General features: G+C 35.7%; 1 protein-coding gene across 20 annotated transcripts in view; it reads right to left on the bottom strand.

The window, feature by feature from the left end:
* The window catches only part of ATP8B4 (ATPase phospholipid transporting 8B4 (putative)), a 285,562-nt gene that overhangs the window by 87,750 nt on the left and 174,353 nt on the right, over positions 1–23,459 (bottom strand). For all 20 annotated transcript variants that reach the window (XM_021095810.1, XM_021095809.1, XM_021095798.1 and 17 more), the window contains 5 exons: positions 20,634–20,722; positions 19,179–19,375; positions 13,568–13,776; positions 9,670–9,713; positions 6,043–6,208 (listed from right to left, as the gene is read on the bottom strand). In XM_021095810.1, coding sequence (XP_020951469.1) covers positions 6,043–6,208; positions 9,670–9,713; positions 13,568–13,776; positions 19,179–19,375; positions 20,634–20,722 — 705 coding nt within the window. The remainder of the gene's footprint in view (positions 1–6,042; positions 6,209–9,669; positions 9,714–13,567; positions 13,777–19,178; positions 19,376–20,633; positions 20,723–23,459) is intronic.

The following is a 23,459-nucleotide window of genomic DNA, read 5'->3' as shown; positions in this document are numbered from 1 at the left end:
TAGGCTTCATTAATTATGCTAATATTTTGAGGTGAACCACTAAAAGAATACTAATAAGGGTATATATTTCCAAAGCAGAAGTAAAAATGAACTAAATTCATTTAAAGAAGACAAGAAGAGACTAAGAAACAAAATATGGGGCAAATATAAAATACAAAATAAGATGGTACAAATAAAACTATATCAATAATTATATGTGAAATACTTGGAAACTAAATATATTAATAATCAATAAGGGTAAATTTACTAAATATTCCATTTAGCATTTGGTTTAGTCAAACTAGAGATTCTTTATAAAAGTAATAAATTATGCCTTTTACAAGAGATGTGTCTACAACATAAAAAGAAAGAGACTGGCAGAAAAGAGTGTGAAAATCTATAGCTACAATGCAAATACTAACAAAAGGAAAACATCTATAACTAGCTATATTAATATGAGGTGAAATAAGCTTTAAGGTAAAAATGTTACTAGAGATGAAGAGGATAAATATACATTGATAGACATTTTAATTTAAGGAAAATTTAGGTATAAACTAGTAGCTAATAACATGATCTTAAAACATATAATACAATGATTGGCAAAACAAAACAGAAATAGACAAATATACCATTACAGTGCATTTAACTATGCTATACTATACTATAATGATTTAAAAATACTCTCCTTAATTGAAAAATCAAGCAGTCAAAATACTGCACAGAGAGAGGGATAAGACTGAACAATACAACAAAGAGTATGTAACAGATATATTTAGAAACCAGTACTCAATAACTACATAATGCACATTTATTTCAAGGACACATGAAACAAGGCTACAGTAATCAAGATGTTGTGGTACTGGTACCAAAACAGACATACAGACCAATGGAACAGAAGAGAGAACCCAGAAATAAACCCAGACACCTATGGGCAATTAATCTTGGACAAAGGAGGCAAGAACATAAAATGGGGAAAAGACAGGTTTTTTAGCAAATATTGCTGGGAAACCAGGACAGCTGCATGCAAATCAGTGAAACTAGAACACATCCCCACACCATGCAAGAAAATAAACTCAAAATGGCTTAAAGACTTAAATGTAAAACAAGACACCATCAAACTCCTGGAAGAGAACATAGGCAAAACATTCTCTGACATCAACCTTACAAATGTTTTCTTAGGTCAGTCTCCCAAGGCAACAGAAATAAAAGCAAAAATAAACCAATGGGACATAATCAAAATGACAAGCTTTTGCACAGTGAAGGAAACCATAAAAAGAAAAGACAACCTACAGAATGGGAGAAAGTAGTTGTAAATGATGCAACTGACAAGGGCTTAATCCCTAAAATATACAAACAACTTATACAACTCAACAGCAAAAAAAGCCAACAACCCAAATGAAAAATGGGCAAAAGACCTGAATAGACATTTCTCCACAGAAGGTATACAGAGGCCAACAGGCACATGAAGAAATGTACAACATCACTGATTATTAGAGAAATGCAAATCAAAATATGAGGTACCACCTCACACCTGTCAGAATGGCCATCCTTAACAAGTCAACAAATAACAAATGCTGGAGAGGGTGTGGAGAAAAAGTAACCCTCCTAAACTGTTGGTGAGAATGTATATTGGTACAACCACTATGGAAAACAGTATGGAGGTACCTCAGAAAACTAAATCTAGAACTACCATATGACCCAGCAATCCCACTCTTGGGCATATATCCAGACAAAACTTTCCTTGAAAACGATACATGCACCCGTATATTCACTGCAGCACTATTCACAATAGCCAAGACATGGAAACAACCTAAATGTCCACTGACAGATAAATGGATTAAGAAGATGTGGTGTATATATATACAATGGAATACTACTAAGCCATAAAAAAGAACAAAATAATGTCATTTGCAGCAACCGGATGGAACTAGAGACTCTCATAATAAGTGAAGTCAGTCAAAAAGAGAAAGACAAATACCATATGATATCACATATCTGGAATCTAATATATGGCACAAATGAACCTTTCCACAGAAAAGAAATGCATGGTCTTGGAAAAAAGACTTGTGGTTGCCAAGGGGAAGGGGGATGGAGTGGGCTGGACTGGGAGCTTTGGGTTAATAGATGCAAACTATTGCTTTTGGAATGGATAAGCAATGAGATCCTGCTCTATAGCACAGGTAACTTTAGTCACTTGTGATGGGACATGACGGAGGATAATGTAAGAAAAAGAATGTATATATATGTGTGTGACTGGGTCACTCTGCTGTACAGTAGAAAATTGACAGAACATTATAAACCAACTATAATGGAAAAAATAAAAATCATTAAAAAATAAATAAAAGTACTGAGGTGTATAACAGAATCAGATTCAATATTCTATGAAACATTTATGGAAACTGAATGCATATCGAGCCATAAAGCATACTTTAACAAATTTTAAAGAATTAATGTAATGAGACAATAAGAAAAAAAGTAAATTTTTTCTCTTTAATTTCACTTAAACAGAAAAAATAATCTATTGAAGCCCTTGTATGTTCTAATTTACTGCTTCTTAAATTTCATCCTTGCAAAGGGAATCAGAATATCAACTTCCCCAAATGTCTTCTCCATGAAATAAACAGCACGCACTTAACATGAAAGCATCATCTTCAACTATAAATTATAGTCACATAGTTTTAAGTTCATTAGATTTGAGTTCTGCTCTTTTTCATAACTAATGTTTATATAAGAAAAGTTTCTATTTTCCAATTTACTTCAACACACATGGATTTAAGTTATCTATCCTATAATTAAAGCTTTAAAAGGAGAATTAATGTAATTTCCCCTTATTTAGTAATGTCACCCTTCACTTAGAATTTGAATTCTCTAAGCAAGAAACAGAAATAGTTGAAAAGATACACACATTTACTTCTCTTCACTTTAAAATACCTTTTATGGCAGAAGAGCTATTAGCCAATATCCACTAGAATAGGTAAAATTTAATATTAATAATACTAAACATTGGTAAGAATGTGAAGGTACTAGAACTCTCACACACTGATGGTAGGAATGTAAGATGATACTCCAAAATATTTGGGCAGTTTCTTAAACATCACTATGCTATCTATGATCAGGCAATTTTCATTCCTAAGTGTTTACCCAAAGCAAAATTTGTTAAATACTTTTTAAAGACATAAAAATGTTTATGTGAACTTTACTCATAATAATCATAAGCTGGAAACAACCCAAATGTCTGAGAAGGGGGCAGGGGAAAAAATAAACATGGTATATGTATTCACACAATGAAATATCACTACAAAATTAAAAAGCATGAAGTAACAATTGATACAACATGGATGAATGATAAAAAATACGACATTGTATGCAAGAAGCCAGACACATAGGAATACATATTGTATGATTCCATTTATATGAAGTATAAGAATAGGCAAAACTCATCTTTGATGATAAAAATCAGGGCAGTGGTTGGTTGGGCAGGCATTGGTGATACGTACTGGAAAGGAACATGAGTAGTCTTTCCGGAATGAAGTAAAAGATATATATACCTTGACCATGGTGGTGGTTACGTGGATGTATGGAGTAGTTGAAATTCATTAAGCAATACACTCAAGCTCTGTGTGTTTTATTGCATTTAATTCTATCACAGTATGAAAAAAATCAACGATACTAGAAAAGAAGAATGAATATTATCAGCAAACTAGTAAATTTTAGAAATGTTTGAAAGAGAAAAAATAAATTTGGTAAATGAAGAAATAAGAAAGGAGAAAAACACAACCCAAAACATTTGCACAAGAAAAGTAGTACAGAGGTAAAAGTAGTACAAAGATTCTCCACATCAGTCTATGAATGAGAAGAGCAGAAGTGGTCTTAGAGACACCATTAGTAAAATTAGTTGAAGAGTTCCACTCAGCACTCCCAGATTATTAAGGCTCCTTCTGCTGCCAGCTTATTGGGAACAACAGGCTGCAGTGCCATTTTCTCCAGAATAAAACCTTGAAGATATTGTTCTACACCAAATGTACAATTCATGTAAGGAAACCTTGAAGATTTGAGTACTGAGATAAGAGACCAAAGCTCAAAACAGCCAGAAGTAGCTTTAGAATTCCACGAGGATAAGAGAAATAAATCAATGAGAGAAAGGAACTCCATGACTTTTATTCTTTTCCAGACCAGAGCTTCAGTACAACTTTCATTCAAATGGGAGTGCTGGCATAGACCCTTAGCACTAAATCTGAAAAAGTGAGGTAATTAAACCCAGATATCATATGAATTCCAGGAGAGGGGAACCCATACCCAGAAGATGAGCTATTCATTCAGTCTCTCCAAACAATTTTGGGAGACATGGCACTATACTCAGAACATACATTCACCAAGAGTACACAGGGATTCTCAAACACAAGTTAGAAGAGGTAACCAGGGAGTTTCTGTTGTGGCTCAGCAGTAAAAAACCGACTAGGATCCATGAGGATGTGGGTTCAATACCTGGTCTCAATCAGTGGGTTAAGGATCCAGCATTGCCATGAACCGTGGTGTAAGTCACAGATACATCTCAGATCTGGCATTGCTGTGGCTGTGGTGTAGGCTGGTGGCTTAAGCTCCATTTTGACCCCAAGCCTGGGAACTTCCATGTGCCCCAGGTGCGGCCCTAGGGGAAAAAAAGAAGAAGAAGAGTTAACCACAAACCACCAAACATTTGAGAAAAACATGAATGTTTAACACAGAACTAAAAAAACAAGAGTCCATAAAATGAAACATAATAGAGGAAACAAAAGAAGACTTCAAATTAAGAATAATTAATATCCTCAAAGAGATCTAAGAAAATATCATAATATTAAAATAAAATAAAGGTTTAAAAATAGAATAAACTGAAAGGTATAGACAAGAGAAATTTACTTAAAAGTATTCCAATATCCTCAGACCAAAATATAATAAATCATTTTGGGCGTTAGTATTATAAAGATCAGTTTAAGTCATAACTGCAATTACGTGAATCTTCAGCAATTAAAATGGGAAGAATGAGTTAGTCCAGCATCATCAAAGACAAAAATATGACTTGAGTGTCGTCCAAACAAGGAACAAAAGAAAAAATATAGAGAAAAAGAAAACATATATTCAAGTGTATATATGCATATACATATAAATCATATATATACATCATATATATATATCAGATACAAGTACATACAATCTACAGCCTGTATATAATAATATTTCACTTTTGAGCTGAAATTTCTTGGACAGTGATTTTCACCCCATAGGTGGTAGCAGAAAGAAGTAAAACTTGTAAATAGAATAGATTGGGCTAAGTTGGTGCAAGAAGCTGATTCACTATACCATTGTCTATCTGCCTCAATGCTTCAACTTTTTCCTGGCCACACCCACAGCATATGAAGTTCCCAGGCCATGGATCCAACTCATGCCACAGCAGCAACCCAAGCCACTGTAGTGATAATGCCAGACCCTAAACTCACTGCTCCACAGGGCAACTCCTCAATGCTTCCATGTTAAAGCAGCCTGGCTGATTTTGTTCTATTCTACGAACCCTGAGCTCTAAATAACTGTCTTAGTAGTATGAGAATTTGTTCATAATGGGGAGCAAATATAATATATTCTATCAGTCTAAGTCTATCCCCATTACTGGGAAAATTCATGCTAAGCACATGCCCAATGGACAGCCATATCTATTAGATGTGCATGTTAATAATGAGAACTAAGTGACACAACAGTATTTCTCTATTGGTCCTGCCCACCAGGGAGCTCACAGTCAAATATGATGCTCAATCATAAAAAAAAAATTTATCCATGTAATTGACATATCTGGGCCCTCATCTTTCCATTGCCCTTATTTCTTTTTTTTTTTTCCTAAGTTTCTCTGTATCTTTTGGAAAACATTTAAAATATAAATAAATACAAAGAAAAGCTAGTGCTAGGTAAACCCCTTATGCAATGCTCTACTCTGACTTAGAAAATCCTTTCAATTATAAACATTTTTAATAAAAATATCAATTCTGATTTTTTTTTAAAAAAAAGGCTCATCACGCATACGCACTTTGCACTTACCTGCACTGTTTTCCTCTGACATTACGGTGTGGCAGAGAGCAAGTACCCTAAGGAATTCATGAACTTTGGGATCACCCAGTTTAATGGATTCCATCAGATGGTGGTCCAAAAATTGAAATGTTCTATCTGCTTGGGGGTCAACTGAGAAACCCACAGCCTCTTTTTTCTGTAGGAGAACAATAAGAGCAAAACTGTAGACTTCATTCCAACAAGAATCTTTTAAAATTCAAAAACACCTCCTCTGAGGATTGTTAGTGTTTATATGGTTTTTCAGCCTCAAAAGTCTGGCACTAAAATGGCTTTCTGTCTCTCCATTACTGTTAAATATTCTCTTCTCATTTCAGAGCCATGTAACCATGGCAGTAAACCTGCCAAAAGCATATGAGAAAGAAAAAAAAATCCAATGGCTGTACAGATTATCAGATGTTTATGGTAACTCTAAAATACAAAGAAGCCCTTAAAACTCAAAGATTTATTCCACACCTACTTGATGGCAAAACCTGACCTGACTTGCACTCACTTTGGCAGTAATATCTGACCTGGAATGGTAGTGCCTACTTGTAGACTTTTTAAAGTCTACTTAGTGTGATTTAATATTTTCCAATATAAAAATATTAATGTGCTTGATTACAGAGTACTTTCTCTAATCTCATTAGAGATACTGCATAATATAATGACAGAATTAAAATCAGGATCTTGCGATATTTTCACTCCCATGTTCACTACAACATTATTCATAATAGCCAAGAGGTAAAAACAACATAAATGTCCATCAACAGATGAATAAATAATATGTGAGACAGATAGATATATCTCACATATATATATTCATATATATATACACATACTCACACACACAGAGTGAAACATTACTCAGCCATAAAATGAAATCCAGTCTTTATACTACTACATGAATGAAACTTGAGGCAATACACTAAGTGAAATAAACCAGTCACAAAAGAACAAATATTGTGGATTTCTCTTGTGACACAGCAGGTTAAGGATCCAGCACTGCCACTGCAGTGTATGGGGTAACGGCTGTGGCACATGTTCTATCCCTGGCCTGAGAACTTTGACATGTCTTGGGTACAACAAAAAAGAAGAAGAAGAAATATTGCGTGATTCCACTTATATGAAGTATCCACTCATAGAAACAGTGTAGAATGGTGTTTTGCAGGGACTAGAAGAATGGGCAAGTGGGGATTGCTGTTCACTGAGTATTAAAGACTTTCAGACACAGAAGGTGAAAAAAGTTCTAGAGATCTGCTATACAACATTTTGCTCATTGTTAACAGTAGTCTACTCTCCACTTAAAAATTGATAAGAAAAAAAACAAAATGAAAGAAATAGCATTCAATAAAAAAAGAACAAAATAGGAGTTCCCCTTGTGGCGCAGTGGTTAACGAATTCGACTAGGAACCATGAGGTTGCGGGTTCGAGCCCTGCCCTTGCTCAGTGGGTTAACGATCCAGCATTGCCATGAGCTGTGGTGTAGGTTGCAGACGCGGCTCGGATCCCGCGTTGCTATGGCTGTGGCGTAGGCCAATGGCTACAGCTCCGATTCAACCCCTAACCTGGGAACCTCCATATGCCGCAGGAGCAGCCCAAAGAAATAGCAAAAAAGACAAAAAAAAAAAAAATAATAGAAGAGAATTCAATAGTAAATAAGATTCCTGTTAATTCACTGACTCCTGAAAAGCACAAAACATACTTCTAGAGATTTATTATTAAAAGTATGAGACCAGTGATAATGTCTTTGCAAAAACAATTGATGAGGAAATACTTTGATATACACTTTGTCTTGGAAACTACAAAAGAATATTTATATATAACACATATACCCAAGTATATGAGAAGACATACAAGTATACAAGACATCCATTAGTTGTGTTTATCTCATAATCATAGAGAATTATTTAATCAGATTGTTTTGTTCATCTAATAAAATTTGAAAACAACTACACATCGGGAGACAAAATAATCAACTCACTAATACCAAGTAAAACACACACTAGCCTTAGACTTCCCTAAAATTCCCCAGGAAAGAAACTGATTCAAAGAGATTATAGTCTGTCATACTGTCATTCAAATATAAAGTCAATGGATAGTTCTGAACAGATGTTTCTTATGAACCCTTCTTGAAACTAGAAGATATACTTAAGCCAAATATGAGATAACTGGGAAAACAGTGAGAAATGGAGTAGTGGTGAGCACAAAACCTCTTTAACTGAAGAACTAAATATAAAAGAAATAGAGATTAGGATGGCAAAACAAAATGTATATATTATATACCTTGGCTATAGAAAAGACTGCTAAAAAAGTGGGAGAAGATCCTGATTTTCTTTTAGTATTTGAAGGTCAAAAGCTATTATTCAAAGACTCAAATCAAATGATTAAGAAATACCATTACTGGAGTTCCCATTGTAGCGCAGTGGTTAACGAATCCGACTAGGAACCATGAGGTTGTGGGTTCGATTCCTGGCCTTGCCCATTGGGTTAAGGATCCAGCGCTGCCCTGAGCTGTGGTGTAGGCTGCAGACGCGGCTCAGATCCCGTGTTGCTGTGGCTGTGGTGTAGGCCGGCGGCAACAGCTCCAATTAGGCCCCTAGTCTGGGAACCTCCATATGCCACAGGGGCAGCCCTGGAAAAGGCAAAAAGACAAAAAAAAAAAAAAAAAAAAAAAGTCTCACAGAATATGAAAATAAGGGGGAAAATTATTCTCTTTCTAAAGTAAAAACAAGCATCATTCTCCAAAAGAAAATTGAGGACCAATGTGTCTTACAAATCCCAATGCACATATCTAAATAAAGCATTGCAAACAGAATCTAGTAGCACACTGAAGAAACAATTTTGCATGACAAGTCACATTTCAAAAGATATTCATTCTCACTCATAATAGGAGAAATTAAAATTAGAACCATATTGGTATATCACTTTTTAAAGAGTCTTGTCGAAGATCAAAAACTTGGTGAAACATTGTGTTGGTGAGGGTAGGAAAAGCAGGCACTCTTGGACATGGCTTGAGAAAGGGTAAATTGGTGTCATTTCTCAAGAGGGCAATTTGGCAACATTTATCAAATTACAAAGGCATATAACTTTTAATTTAACAATTCCATTTCTAGAAAGTATAGAATCTATGTGATACAATATGTACACACTATTATTTTTGCTGCATTTTCTTTACAGGCAAAATACTGAAAAAGTTCGGAATGCCCATGCCTGTATGTCTCCTTACAAAAAGTATAGAATACAGTACAACAGACTACTATTCATCATAAAAATAATATGAGCACTTCTTTTCACTGATTTAGAAAGATCTTGATCATTGCCGGGAAAGAAAGTTATAAAGAGTATGTACAGTTAGCTACCACCTGCATAAAAAATGGAGAAATATATTTGCTTGTATATAATAAACATCTCTAAAGAAAAGAAAAAAAACAGAGGGAACTCTGTGGTTGGAAAACCCGGATGAGAAGGAATTTTGAACCATATGATGTATTTTTTTAATGTTACATATTACGAATCTCAACTGGTCATAGTGAAATCAGGTGTCTAGGAACTCATCATTTTTTTAAAAATGTACAATTTTAAATTAAAAATAAGAATGAAATTTTATCACCTGCACACCTTAGTCATGCCTATCTCTTGACCCTGGTCATCGTGTACTTCACCTGCCAAAACAAAAACTGAGAATTAAAAATAAATGAAATTGAAACTAGATTTAAACATTTAGTTTTAAGAAATATGCTTGTTCATTAAAGCACTGTAAATAGATGATTATGAATTCAAACCCAGACCTTTTTTTAAGCAGTGTTTTCACACTGTAACCTAAGACGTGGCTATTAACATAGAGAGATATTCATGTTTGCCCAAGATAGAACTAAAATGCTGTACATATTAAACCAAAAAGAAAGATCACAATTGCGTTTTTCTGTAAATTTTTCACTTTGTTGTTACATTATGTTTGCAAGAGGCAAACATTTGCAAATTTTTGTTTTTCAATTTATCTCCACTGTTGGGGAATCCAAAATGACATCCAACAGAGTTCCCATCAGGGCTCAGCAGAAACAAATCTGACCGGCATCCATGAGGACACAGGTTCAATCCCTGGCCTTGCTCAGTGGGTTAAGGATCCAGCATTGCTGTGAGCTGTGGTGTACGTTGAAGATGCGGCTCAATCCCATGTTGCTGTGGCTATGATACAGGCCATTGACCACAGGCTCCTATTCGACCCCTAGCCTGGGAAACTCCATATGCCATGGTGAGACTCTAAAAAGACAAAAAAAAAAAAAAAGACATCCGAGACAGACCCATTCTCATCAATGCTAGAGCTTGGAGAGTATATCTTTATCGTGGTTTGGGCCAGATACACCTACGTAATATCGAGGTGAAATAAAGCATATAAACATTAAACAATGTCAGTGCCTCTGTAGTCAGAGAACATAGCCAACTATATACCAAACATTTAAAAATAACTATGCATAGTATAAAGCCAATATGTGCTTATTACAGATATACTGGAAAATACAGGATGTTCACAGTAGAAAATAAAAATTACTAATAGTCTTACCACCAAAGACAGCCAGTATTTAAAATGGAGTTTTTCATGTTGATTGTGTGTCTGTGTATGTGTGCATGTACACATAAATTCATCATACCATTCAGAAACTTCTGATTACTGCTATTTTTTAACCAAAGTGTGAGAATTTCTCATGTCATTAAAAGTTTTTTGTTAGTCTAATTTTAAATGGTGTATAATAGACCATGTAGCATAATTTATTTCAGCTTTCCCCTGTTTGCAAGTTTTTAAGGTTTTTCTAACTTTTGCTTGGCATTTGAAAGATCAATGCAATTTGCAACAACTGTATTTCTTGCCATGACAGTAGGAATTACTTGCATTAGTCCTGTGGTAGGCACTTAATATTATCACCAATCTTTTTAACAAACTTAAGGAGTGAAGACTTTCATTCCTGACTTACAGATGAGGGAACAGAAGAACAAAATTCAAAGTGACACGATTCAACTTTTTTAATTCAATTCTCTCTCTTTTCTCTACACAATACTATGACCCAAAAAAGCATGTGATAAAGAGTTATTTGTTGCTTTTCTGGGTCTCAGGTCTAAATCTAGAGTGCTATGGGGGGATTCCCTGAGGTAGTGAGTGAACCTAGCCTAGCACCTGGAAATTAAATCCCAAACTCACCAGGATTATGTCCCAGTCGTTCCCCAATATGCTCTAGCTTTGATAAATGATAAAAACAGGAGTTCCCGTCGTAGCGCAGTGGAAACGAATCCAACTAGGAACCATGAGGGTTCGATCCCTGGCCTCGCTCAGTGGGTTAAGGATCCAGTGTTGCCGTGAGCTGTGGTGTAGGTCACAGACGCGGCTTGGATTTGGCGTTGCTGTGGCTCTGGTGTAGGCCAGCAGCAATAGCTCTGATTAGACCCCTAGCCTGGGAACCTCCATATGCCACAAGTGTGGCCCTAAAAAGGACAAAAAAAGACCAAAAAAAATGATAAGAACAAAACTGTCTTTGTGTAAAATGGTCCCCCCAAAGAAAGCTTATAAGGCTGGTGATAAAAGTGAAGAAAAATTGAAGTCTAAGAAAATAATAGTTCTGAGAAAGAAAATAGAAGCTTTAGATAAATCAGAATAGCAAATATTCCCAAAACATGGAGCTATGATATTAACAAGGCCAACCATATCTGGAACATTCTGTGAGTGCTTTTGTAAGAATGTATTCTAATGACATAATAAATGCATTATAAATTAGAATGGCATATACAAATTAAGGGTCTAAAGGGGTTACTTAAATCTTTTAGTTACATTGCCCGTGTTTTATGAGGGAAATTACAAGCTATCATGGGATTAGTAAATTTGGCAATTTGCAAAGATCTTGGGATATATTCTTTGTGAAAATCAAGAAACTTCTCTAAAAACAGCCCGGCAACCAACATGTCTACAAATAAATGTTGGTCCATATGTCTGATAATTTCCTTAGGGTCATTTCCTAGATATGGTGTTATAATTATTAATTACATTATTTTATCAATAAGTGCCATGGCAAAAGAATCCAAAAGGTCTATAAAATCCAAAATATTTCCAATACTCTGATTTAAAAGTTCTCATTTAGGAGTTCCTGTCATGGCACAGAAGAAACAAATCTGACTAGTATCCATGAAGATGTAGGTTTGATCTGGCCTCACTCAGTGGGTTAAAAATCTGGCATTGCCGTCAGCTGTGGCATAGGTAGCAGATGCGGCTCAGATCCTGTGTTGCTGTGGCAGTGGTGCAGGCTAGCGGCTACAGCTCCAATTCAACCCTAGTCTGGGAACCTCCATATGCTGCAGATGAGGTCCTAAAAATACAAAAAGAAAAAAGTCTCATTTAAAAAGTGAGACTATTTGGGTAGCATTTTCCAAAAGGCTCTGAAAATTATCAAAAGAAAAAAGTTTAAGAACATGTTCTATTTTATTTCTCAGTCTTTTATAATAGTGCTATAAGAAATGCCCAAAGTAACTGAGGGCTTGTGGAAGTCTGAGTTGAAAATCATCTGGACCCACTATCAGAGAAGGGTGGAGTAGGGGTGGGGCAGGTAGAGAAAAGCAAGGAAACCATGGTGTCCATGGGTTACAGGAGTGAGGTAGCAGAGTGAGGTCAAAAAGCAGAAAAGTATGAAATTTAATTCTTGTATTTCTTAGTGTTGTTCAGGGTCAAATCACACTTTAAAATATCTGGCAATGTATGAAGAGTCCCATCAGGCAGCAAAGGAAAGGTTTCTCTTTCTCAGATTTCTCTTCCTGAGATTTCTGTTATTGAGAAACTGGACACTCAGAGTCCAGTGACGTGAGATTGGGAATCCAGAGGAATCCCACAGGAGCCTTTGGGAGTGCTGCCATGCTCTCTGAGGAAGGAACTGTCAGCTAACTGTCCAAAATCAGGGTGACAAGGGTTGCATATACCTAGAATGTTTGAAAATCCAGTACAGACCAGGTATCCTGACAAAAGCATACAAATGGGAACCAGATATTGATGAAATGGCTTGTCTGACTACGCAAAGCAGCCCTGTACATTATGAATTCTCTGATGAATTATAAATTCTTACAAACACAGACACTAATATCAATTCCACAGCTGTTAGGAAACAAATATAAATACTGCTTTTACTGAGATAAATCAGGTGGTGAAGAACTTGTTCCCTGGGATATGGGTCCGTTAAGCACCACAGAACAGATGGCACAGCTGGAGCACAGAAAGGAATCTCAGATAGTAAAGCGTCTAACCCCATCTCTACTCATGAATGTTAACAAATCCAAAGTTTCATTGGAAGTATTCAACTTTCATCCAACAAATATTTAGCAAGTGTTTAATATGGCTAAGCACAATGTTAGATGCTGGTGGTGCCCATATTAATGAGAAAGCTGGAGATGGTTTTAGGTTTTTTATTTTAAAAAAAAATAGGATTCCTTATTTTTTTTTTTAAGGACTGTTAACAGTATCAAGAAAAAGGAACAATTTCCTTACCATAGATTTTCCCATTAATGGAGCATTTTTTAAAAGTCATGATGTTTTGAGTGAGGGTACCCGTTTTGTCAGAGAAAATATATTCAATCTGGCCTAGTTCCTCATTGAGCGTGGTTGTCCGGGCCTCAGCAGGTGTCGCCTTCCCAAAGTAATACATCTTCCGATCCCAGTTTATAAAATAACTGTGTCCCAGACGAATTACTTCCACACTTTCATCCATTAAAATGGAAAAAAAAGAGAATACTCCATCAATGTCAGAACATACAGAGCTTTGCCAAAGTATGAAGTCTGCCAAAGTCTTCAGAGTTTAGAATAAAATGTGGATGCTCTGTCACCAGGTCCTAGTGACCTTCGGAGGCATCTCAGCAGGGTTCTGTTCATTACACACTCATTCTAAGTCATTTTCTTGTGGCACCTTGAAACAGTGGGCTGGCTCTGCATAAAGCCTTAGGGAATGTTCCATGGTTCTCTCCTTACATTAAACAGACCCAGTGGATTTTTCTGTGTAGCATATTAGTTGTTTGACGTAGCCTTACTTTGCCAAAAGAGTATCTCCATTAAGCACTAAGCAAACCATATTACATACTGAGTGAAAACAGGGTGTGTTGTCAGTTTAACCATTTACCAGGAAAAGAGCATTGTCTCATGATCTAGTGCTGATTTATGACTTTCCAATTCTAGAAGCAGAATTTCTAAAGCCAATGATATAAACTTTTTCAATCTTTGTCAAACAAAAGGCCAAATCAACTTCTAAAAAAGTTGAAATGTAGGTTTCTATCCTTAGATTATTGAAAATTATCTTTTAGTCTATGCTGAGTCAAATGGCATCTCATTTCTGTGTAATGCATTTTTCTTATCAGTGAATTGAACTTTTTTTTCAAATTTTATTGGCCAGGTGGATTTCTTCTCAGAATTACCTATTTGCATTGCCTACCTATCCTATCTTTCCTTTTCAGGTATTAGTGTATTTCTTATTGATTTGTAAGAATTATATATATGACATATATATTATATACACACACCTATATACATTATGCCAATATGTTACTTGGTTTATCATTCATCTTTTAATTTTGTTTCCATTATTTTTGACTGAGGTTTTATCTTTTTAATAAATCAAATTTATCAATAATTTATAGTTTATAGCTTTTTTGGCAGGGAGGTTTCTTATACAGTCCTTCTCTACGGTAAGATTTTATTTAGATAGATAGATAGATAGATAGATAGATAGATAGATAGATAGACAGACAGACAGACTTCTAGTTCTTATTTTTTTCCACATTTACTTCATCACAATTAGAACTTTCTGAAGTATAATACACATATGAAGAGCTAAGCTATAAACTATAAATAAATTTACAAAGTTTATTCATCATCACTTGTTGAACAATGAATCCTTTCCCATATTATGTTGAGATGCTTCCATGTCACATTAAAATTATTTCTTCACTAGAATCTCTTTTAGGAATTTCAATTTTGTTTCTTAATGTTACATTATGTACCTTGTTTTCAACATTGTAGCTTTGTAAAATGAGGCACACCAGGAAAGAGGTAAGAAAACTTTCATTCTCTTTCAAAAATTCTTAGCTGTTATCACTTATTTATTCCCACTGATAAAATTAATGTACTCATCTAAAAAACTTTAGAATCACTGTATCAACTCTCTCATAAAACACCTGGGATTTTTATTAAAGTTATATTAAATTCTTAATTATTCAAAAAGATGGATACTTTATAATACTTAAACACAACTTCAAGAAGAAGAATAAAACTCCCCAGGAACTCAATTTTGAAAGATTATTTCTATCAGTTTTAGTTTTGTTTTGTTCTGCTTTGTTTTCCCAAATAGGTCCATGATATAGCTTGATACATTTGTTCCTAAATGTATATTTTTACTGATGGGATAATTTTTTAACTGCTATTGGCTCAAAGGAAAGTGTTTTTAATACTAAAAGCTTTTCTTCATATTAAAAAAGTGATTACGTATGATGTTCTAGGTTTATAATCACATAGACTCTGCTCTCTCTAATAGGTTTATTTCAGTTTCATGTCTCATTTTGTTCATTAATATTTTAGTTGCATATCTTAGTACATTAACAAGGACATATGGAACAGTATAAAATAGTAATGAAAAAGCAGGGAGACATAGCTTACTTCTGATCTTAATGAGAATTAAGCCTTGGTTTCCTCATCTGTAAAGTGAGAAAGTTGACAGCAGCCTGCTTACGCTAACTCTGAACATTTGTCTCCTTAGAGACAAAAGATGACACTCATGTCCTTCCTGGGCATTAAATCCTATGCTTCTAGTTCTGTAAGTACATGACAAAGATACATTTCTCTCTCCAAAAATGTTATAATGTCAGTTCATTTTCTATTTAAATGGTAATATTTTTCACCCAAAAATCATACACACTATGACTCTGTAGAATCATAAGATATAAAAATGTCATACTCGGCATGTAATTATTATACATTATCTTGCTATGATTTACTCATCATCCCTACCCCACTTCCTTGTACGTTCCTTGCTAGCTGTTCTAATTCAGCTTTGTTTTTCCTATCCCATTCACTCAAAAAGTACTAGCACTTACTATGAACCAGACACAGTGCCTTAGCTGTCACAGGGAGACAATTAGTGTTGAATGAGTGAATCCTGACCTTCTAGTCCTTAATTTCACCAATAAGAACATTAAGATCTGGAAAGGTTAAGTAACTAACCTAAGGTCACACAAATAACTAGCCACAGAACGAAGACTAGAATTCAGGCATTTGGTAAAGTTAATACTGACATGACCTTAAGAATGCCATAAAAATGGCATTATATAGGTAAATGTTCAATCACTTGAAAACTGTATTTATCTCAAGGTAGTAAAGTATCTCCCTAAATATCTGAGCAAAATGAATAGAGAAGAGAATCTGATCCTTCTGTGTTGCAGTTCAAGCCAGTGGAAGTATTCTAAGTTAATTTAAATTCTTAGACCTTAAAATAGTCTGTAGAGGAGAAGGGTACCCTTTTTGTTTGGGAAAAGAGGATTTAGGAGAGTTACAGTGGAACATTCAGCCCTTTGTTTTATAATAGCAGAGAAAAGGAGACAAATGTTCAGAGTTAGCATAATCAAGCTGCTTAGTGTTTTCTGCCTGAATGCTCCAAGACCAGAGCTTATGATTTTGCCCATTCTGTGGCAAAATAAGCAACATGGAAACTGTTTCTGTTGCTTTGGAAAAAACACTGAAATGCTAATTCCCTGTGAGTACAACAGCTGCATTTCTTAACATGATGTATTAAAAAACTAGCTGGGTATGTTTTAACACTACAGAGACATTAATAGCATAGAAATACTCCACCAAAATCAATGTCCTCTGCTCACGTGGAATTGTTACCATTCGACATAAATTCTGCACTTTTATCCTCAGGTGGCATGGCACTAATTTATTCTTTGTACCTGTGCAAAGGCCGAATGGAAGCTTTTACAGAAGGCCTTCATCCCTCTAATCAGAAATACCTGGAAGTTCTCTTTCTTGATCTCAGCCTTAGCAACCTGAAATTCCCTAGAATGTTTTTCCTTCAAATTGAACTCAGAATTACTATTCATATATGGTGAGAAAAAAAAAAAGAAGCTCACATATAACTTCATCAATATGATGGCTTACCAACAGGTAGAAAATTCGAGCCTCTTTTTTTTCTTTTGGTGCCTTGACTGATAAATAAATCAAGCTTAGGTATAGAGGAGAAACACTGTGTCACGTGTCATAAGACTTGGGTTTGGATCTTGGTTCTATCCATAACCAGCTCCACAATCCTGAACAAATCACCTCATTCACAAAAGAAGTTGAGCAATAACTACTTCAAAAGACTGTTGGGAGACATAAACAATACAAGTGAAAGCCCTTTATGTAAAATATAAAATGCTATCTAGAGGTAAGGTGATATGATTTGGAGCAGAAACAAACTGAGAAATCAATTATTTTAATCTCCTCCTTTTGCAGCACACATTTCATAGGCAGACTAAGGCACAGAGAAGCCAAATATTTTCTTCAAGGTTACACAGCTATTAGTGGCAGTGACAAGACCACAACTTGGGTTGGGACTATTCCGGCAGATTTTCTTTCTGCCACTGCAGGGGGACACATTAGAAAGGAAAGGAACCTGAGAACCTAGGTTTGGTCTTAATCTTTCAAATCATTAAATGACAAATACCCGATGCACTTCAAAGAAAGAGTTTATACAGAATATCCTGCACATGTGCGGATGCTAAGCCCTATGAGCATTTACTGTTCATTTTGGCATAAAAGGAAAGTTATATAAGCTGACCAGAGCTCCTCTGGCAAGGAGCAGGATTTACTACAGACTTTATAATTGGATACAATCATGAAAGGTCCTCAGAACCAAAGATGAGCCAGTAGGATACATTTTAAATAGAGCCCGCTCTGACCACAGCTCCAGAAGGCCCAAAGCAATTTGTGGTGTTGTGGCCACATGCCACCACTTCAAGTCAATTTCCCACAACTTGACATTTCAGTTTCCTGACTGCTCTCCAAAACAAGGGTGGATTTTGCACATTAAACTTCCCTTGCTTCATCATAGCTATGAATTTGGAAAGAGAGAAGACTATAAAAATTAACAGGGATTTAGAGCCGGTAAGTTTGTGCATTGTTAAAATACTGGTGATGAAGAATGTCAAATAACCAAGTCTCATCTTGGCTCCAGTGTCTTTGGGACTGTCTGACTCAGTCTTGGTAGGAATGAGACCGAGAATGTCTCACTTGTGATAGACCATGATAGAAGATAAAATGAGAAAAAGAATGTATATATGTGTATGACTGGGGTCACTTTGCTGTACAGCAGAAATTGACAGAACATTGTAAATCAACTTTAATAAAAATGCAAAAAAATAATGTCTAGGGTACAGATTCTAGGGCCAACTTCAAAGCATCATCAAATATATAGAGAGTGAGGCAGCGGGGGTGGGGTGTACTCACTGAGAGTTCTCATTTATATACTCATTGATAGTTCCTAATAATAATAGGAAAAATTGATATTCATTCATTTCTTACAGTGTCTCAGGTATTTGTCTGAGAGCTTTATAGGTTTATTCCTCATACAATCTTGTGAAGTAGAACTATTTTTGTCTTTTTTTAAATGACTATGCTGAGACACTAGAAGGTGAAGTAAGTTGCCCAAGATCATGGAACTAGTAAATGGTAGAATAGGGTCTGAATCCAAGTACCTGGAGCCAGACTAGTGGCAAGGAGGCAACATCTCAACAGATATCCCCAAATATTCTCCTCTTTCATTCGCAACATCAACCCCTATCTAACTGATCAGGTTGCATGAGATTATATTGTAATCCATGCATTCCAAAGAAAAACATCCCTAAGAATCCAAATAAAATCAAGAAGAAAATAGAATGCATTTACTGTCATTTGAAAATGTGAGCATTAAACAGATTAAATTGCCTAGTTGCCTCATTTGTAACAGATGTGGCAAATCATGAGCAGCTAGAGGGAGACATCTATCTCCTGCTTATAATTTTAAAACAAACAAAAATGATTACACAGAACAAAGGCTTTTGACAAAATGGCTTCACCAAAGTATAAACTCTAATCTTACCTCACATATAATGAAATGGGTACAACTGTATTAAGAATAATAATATATGACCAGAATGTTAAGAATCCCGAGAACACCGAGTTCTTCTCTCCTTCGTTCCCAAAGAGGAAAGTTCTGAATTGGTCCCCAACTTCATTCTCCCAAATGGTATTGCCTATTGCAAGAATAATTCCCAAGCATATCAGAAACCCAAAAATCTGAAACAAGAATAAAGTGTTCTGGTTAAGGTTAACTTGAATCTCACACTAGTCACATCAACACAATCCAATTACACCTCTAACTCCAAGAAATTGTCATTTGAAAACCAAGTTATTTAAAGCTCATCTTACATGTCATTAATCATACAAGTAAAATGTAATATATTTATGTTGGGAACATGGCTGAATAGTTAACATACATTTTCTCACTTAATTCTCCCACTGACTCTCTGAGACAGAAACCAACATTATTCATACTTTACAGGCCAAAACCAAAATAAAGCAGAGGCCCAGAGAGAGTATATAACTTTTTTACAGACACAAAGCTAATACTATACATCCTCTATTTGTGAAGAGTGCATATATTAAGTGCCTTAATAAAGAAAGTCCTATGCCCTGATTGGCCCTGGTCAGCCCCTGTTTACATCTATTGTCCAGGTGTGATATTAATAGTATTCCCTCCTTGCACCTTCAAAAGCATCCTGTTTGAATGATAAGTTATATGGTAACCCATGGCATAAAAGCAAAAGGAAAAAAACACCAGTAATAAAGACTCCTCAAGTCTCTTGGATACACATCCAGCTGCACAATCCTTACTCAAAGTGAGCTCAAACTGCCCTCCTATTTCAAAGTCAATGTTCTTAAATTTAACTGTAACATAAGGAGGCAAAGCAGTATTATACAACAAGTTAGATAATAATCAGACCCACTTCAGAAGGTAGCACAAGATTAATTGATAGAGGGGTTGGATGTAAAGAAGACCCTACTAGTTTGGGTTAACAAGTGGTAGATAAAAATCATTTCAAAAAAAAATCAGAGGAGAAAAAGAAATTCAGAGGAAAGAGATAACCATTGGCCAGGAGGTTCAGAAGCTTATGCGAAAGAGGTGAACAGTGACTGGAGCCTCAGAGGATTCATAAACAGAACCAGCTACATAATTTTTAGGGTCTGGCACAAAATAAAAATGCAAGACCCCTTGTTCAAAAATTATGAAGAATTTCTACACAGCCACAGCAGATGAATAAGCCAAGTATGAAGCCCTTGTCATCAAAGCCCTGTGGGACTTCAAAAGCCACATACCCACAAAGCCAGCCCTGTCTATGAGCTCTGTAGAAAGGATATAAGCAAAGGTAAGATGGCAAAAAGACCAGGCTACTCTAAAAATTATGTTCTGTGTTTTAAAAACAAAAAAAGGAAAAAAAGTACACTAAGATAACAATGATTAGTGATACTGCCTAATTTTGTTATACCAACTTACCCACAGTACTAGAGTATTCATCAATCTATCAATGCTTGTTCTCTTAAAATTTGTTTTACCACTGTTCTGCATTAGTTTAGTGTCAGGACCTATGAAAAAAAGAAAAGAAAAAGAAATAACTCAAATGATTAGATGATGTATTATTATCATCATCATTATTATTATTATTTCTTTATTATATCAAATGTTCCTGAACAGAAACTAATGTTTGTTCAAAATAATAGGAATTTGTTAAGAGCAGGGGCTATTACAAAGTTGCTTATGACTCTCAGCTGGTGGGTTAACAACAACCATGGAAACTGCAAGAGAATTGGTCTTAGAACACAATAAATCCAGATGGAACTTGTAGCCAAAAGGTTTAGGCAATGCTATTTTTACAAAAATCAAACTGAAGGAATAATCTGGAAATTTTTTAAACAATGTAGTAATAAACACAATTTGGAACATTAACATCATAAATGGAAAGTTAAGATAAGAAATAAAATTCTGGATGTCTCACAAAAAGATGTGAGATACCTTTAATGGAGAAACTAGACTAAAACAATACAACAGCAAGTAATTTGAACCTTTACTGTATATTGCACAGTCTTTATATAATATGCATTTTTGGTAAGGGCAAGAATTGTCTTCAATCCTGTGTGAGATTTATTTCAATTAATTCTCCTAAATTCCATGTTAGGTATTTTCTAAGTGTCTTGCTCAAGAAATTCTAGGAACATTATTAACTGCATTAGAGAGAGATTATAAAATGATTAACAAAGGAATATATTAGATTATAATGATTGCTAAGAAAATTCCTTGTGGACAAATAAGATGCTTAATAGAAGCAATTACATTTTAATTATATCTGGTTTCCCTAGTGTTCCCTCTCCACAGCATCTTCCCACAGTTAGCACCAATCCATGCAGCCACTTAATATAGGAGAGGGAAAAGAAAGGGAAACAGAGAAGGGAGGCACACATGGAAATATACGCCATTCTAGAAGTCAGGGGAGAATGGGCAAGCACATCCTTAAAAGACGCCTTTACATTAAAGACAAATAGGAGCAAAGATTGGAGTCATATAACAATTCACTGTCTTGAAGTGGAAACTATACCCCAGTGTCCCATTCTCAGCCACTGCTGTGTAAAGGAGACCACCCACATTTTCGCAGAATTGTTTATTAAAATCGTATGGGCATCCAGGGTGGGAAGTGTTTCTTTCAGGAAAGATCACAAAGAACAAATACTGTGTGTGATTGCTAAAAGCTGAAATACTGACAGATGAATTTTGTGCTAAAAATTCTCAGTTCTTACGAATAGCCACACACATCAACTAGCAAAGAATCCACCTAATGGATTCTTAAATATTGATTTAAATATATCCACAGATGTTGATATACACATCTCTTCTTCCCCTCATGTGGCACAGTCTTGAAAGAATTTCCCACACTCAACAGCCTCTGTTTCCTCATCTACTCACATCTCAAGCTAGTTTTTTGGCCTTTCACTCCACCAAAACAGATCTGCTGTTATCCATATTCTCTATGCCTTCTTCAACCTCTCAGCAGCCTTTGACAGTTGACTATTCCATCCTTTTGAAACATGCTCTTCCCTGAGCTTCCGTTTTAAAATGTTCTGCCTTCCCTCCTATTTATCGGGAAGTTTCTTCTTTGTCTTCCATTATACTCACTCCTCTCTACCCAGCCATTAATTCTGGGACTTGTTAAGAAACAGGCAAGGCCATCTTCACTTCTTTCTCAATCCACCTTCCCTGAAATACTCTTCTAAGACTACAGCTCCAGTTAATATCTATAGGCCAAATGTGTATCTCCAGCTCAGACTGCTCTTCTGAGCTCTAAACACGTGTACTTAAATCCATATATTTCATTGCCTATATGATATATTCACCTGGCTCTTTCTAAGGCCCCTGAGGTGTCCCTTGTCAAGCCCCACTTATGATCTTTCTTCCAGGGTTCCTTATCTCAGTGAATGGCACCACCATCCATCCAGCTGTGAAAGGTGGGAGGAACCTAAAAATATGTTCTATCTCCATGACTCCCACCCTAAGCCAAGGTACCATCATCTCTCAACTGGATCATAGTAAAAGCCTAGCAACATTGTCTGCCCACATTTACTCTGACACCATCCCAATCACACACTTTTTCTAAGACCATCTTTACCAACTTTACAAACACTGTAGGCCAGAGTGAACCTTTCAGATTTAACACATATACATATCTGAAAAATGTGCAATGGCTTCCCAACACTCTTGGGATAAAGATCAAAATTCTGGATACAGAACACAAAGGTCCTGCATGGTCCAGCCCCTACCCCTCTCTCTAGTCACATGTCCGTCTCTATCTGCCAAGCTTTCCATGCTCTACACTGTCCTTCTTAAGTTGTTTTACCTCCCCAGGCTCATTCCTACCACAGGGCTGCCTATGATGTGCCTTTTAGCTAGCTTGTTCTTTCCTTCATATTCCTCCACTATATATTCTTGTGAGTCCATGTTCTTTTTCTTCAGCACTTATCTCAGTTTGAGATTATATACTCATTGCTACTTTTATTTGCAATAAATATCTCTGGCTCCAACAAGACCCTAAACCACATGAGTGAAGGGACTACCCTTGCTTTTTTTCAGATTCTTAATTGCAAATGAGTAAGTAGCATAGTGCCTTCTACAAAGTTGGTACTCAACAGGTAATTGTTTGATGAATTTATTGAGTACCTACTATGTTTTAGGCAACGTGCATCTGTGCTTTTCACCCATTATCTCACCGATGCTCTACACAGGCCAGCAAGAGTTCCCCTCATGGCTCAGTGGAAACAAACCCACCTGTGAACC

The sequence above is a fragment of the Sus scrofa genome, chromosome 1 (assembly GCF_000003025.6).
Source record: "Sus scrofa isolate TJ Tabasco breed Duroc chromosome 1, Sscrofa11.1, whole genome shotgun sequence".
Lineage (NCBI taxonomy): Eukaryota > Metazoa > Chordata > Mammalia > Artiodactyla > Suidae > Sus > Sus scrofa.
The sequence above is the reverse complement of the archived record's forward strand: the minus strand, read 5'-3'. Positions and strand labels throughout refer to the sequence as shown.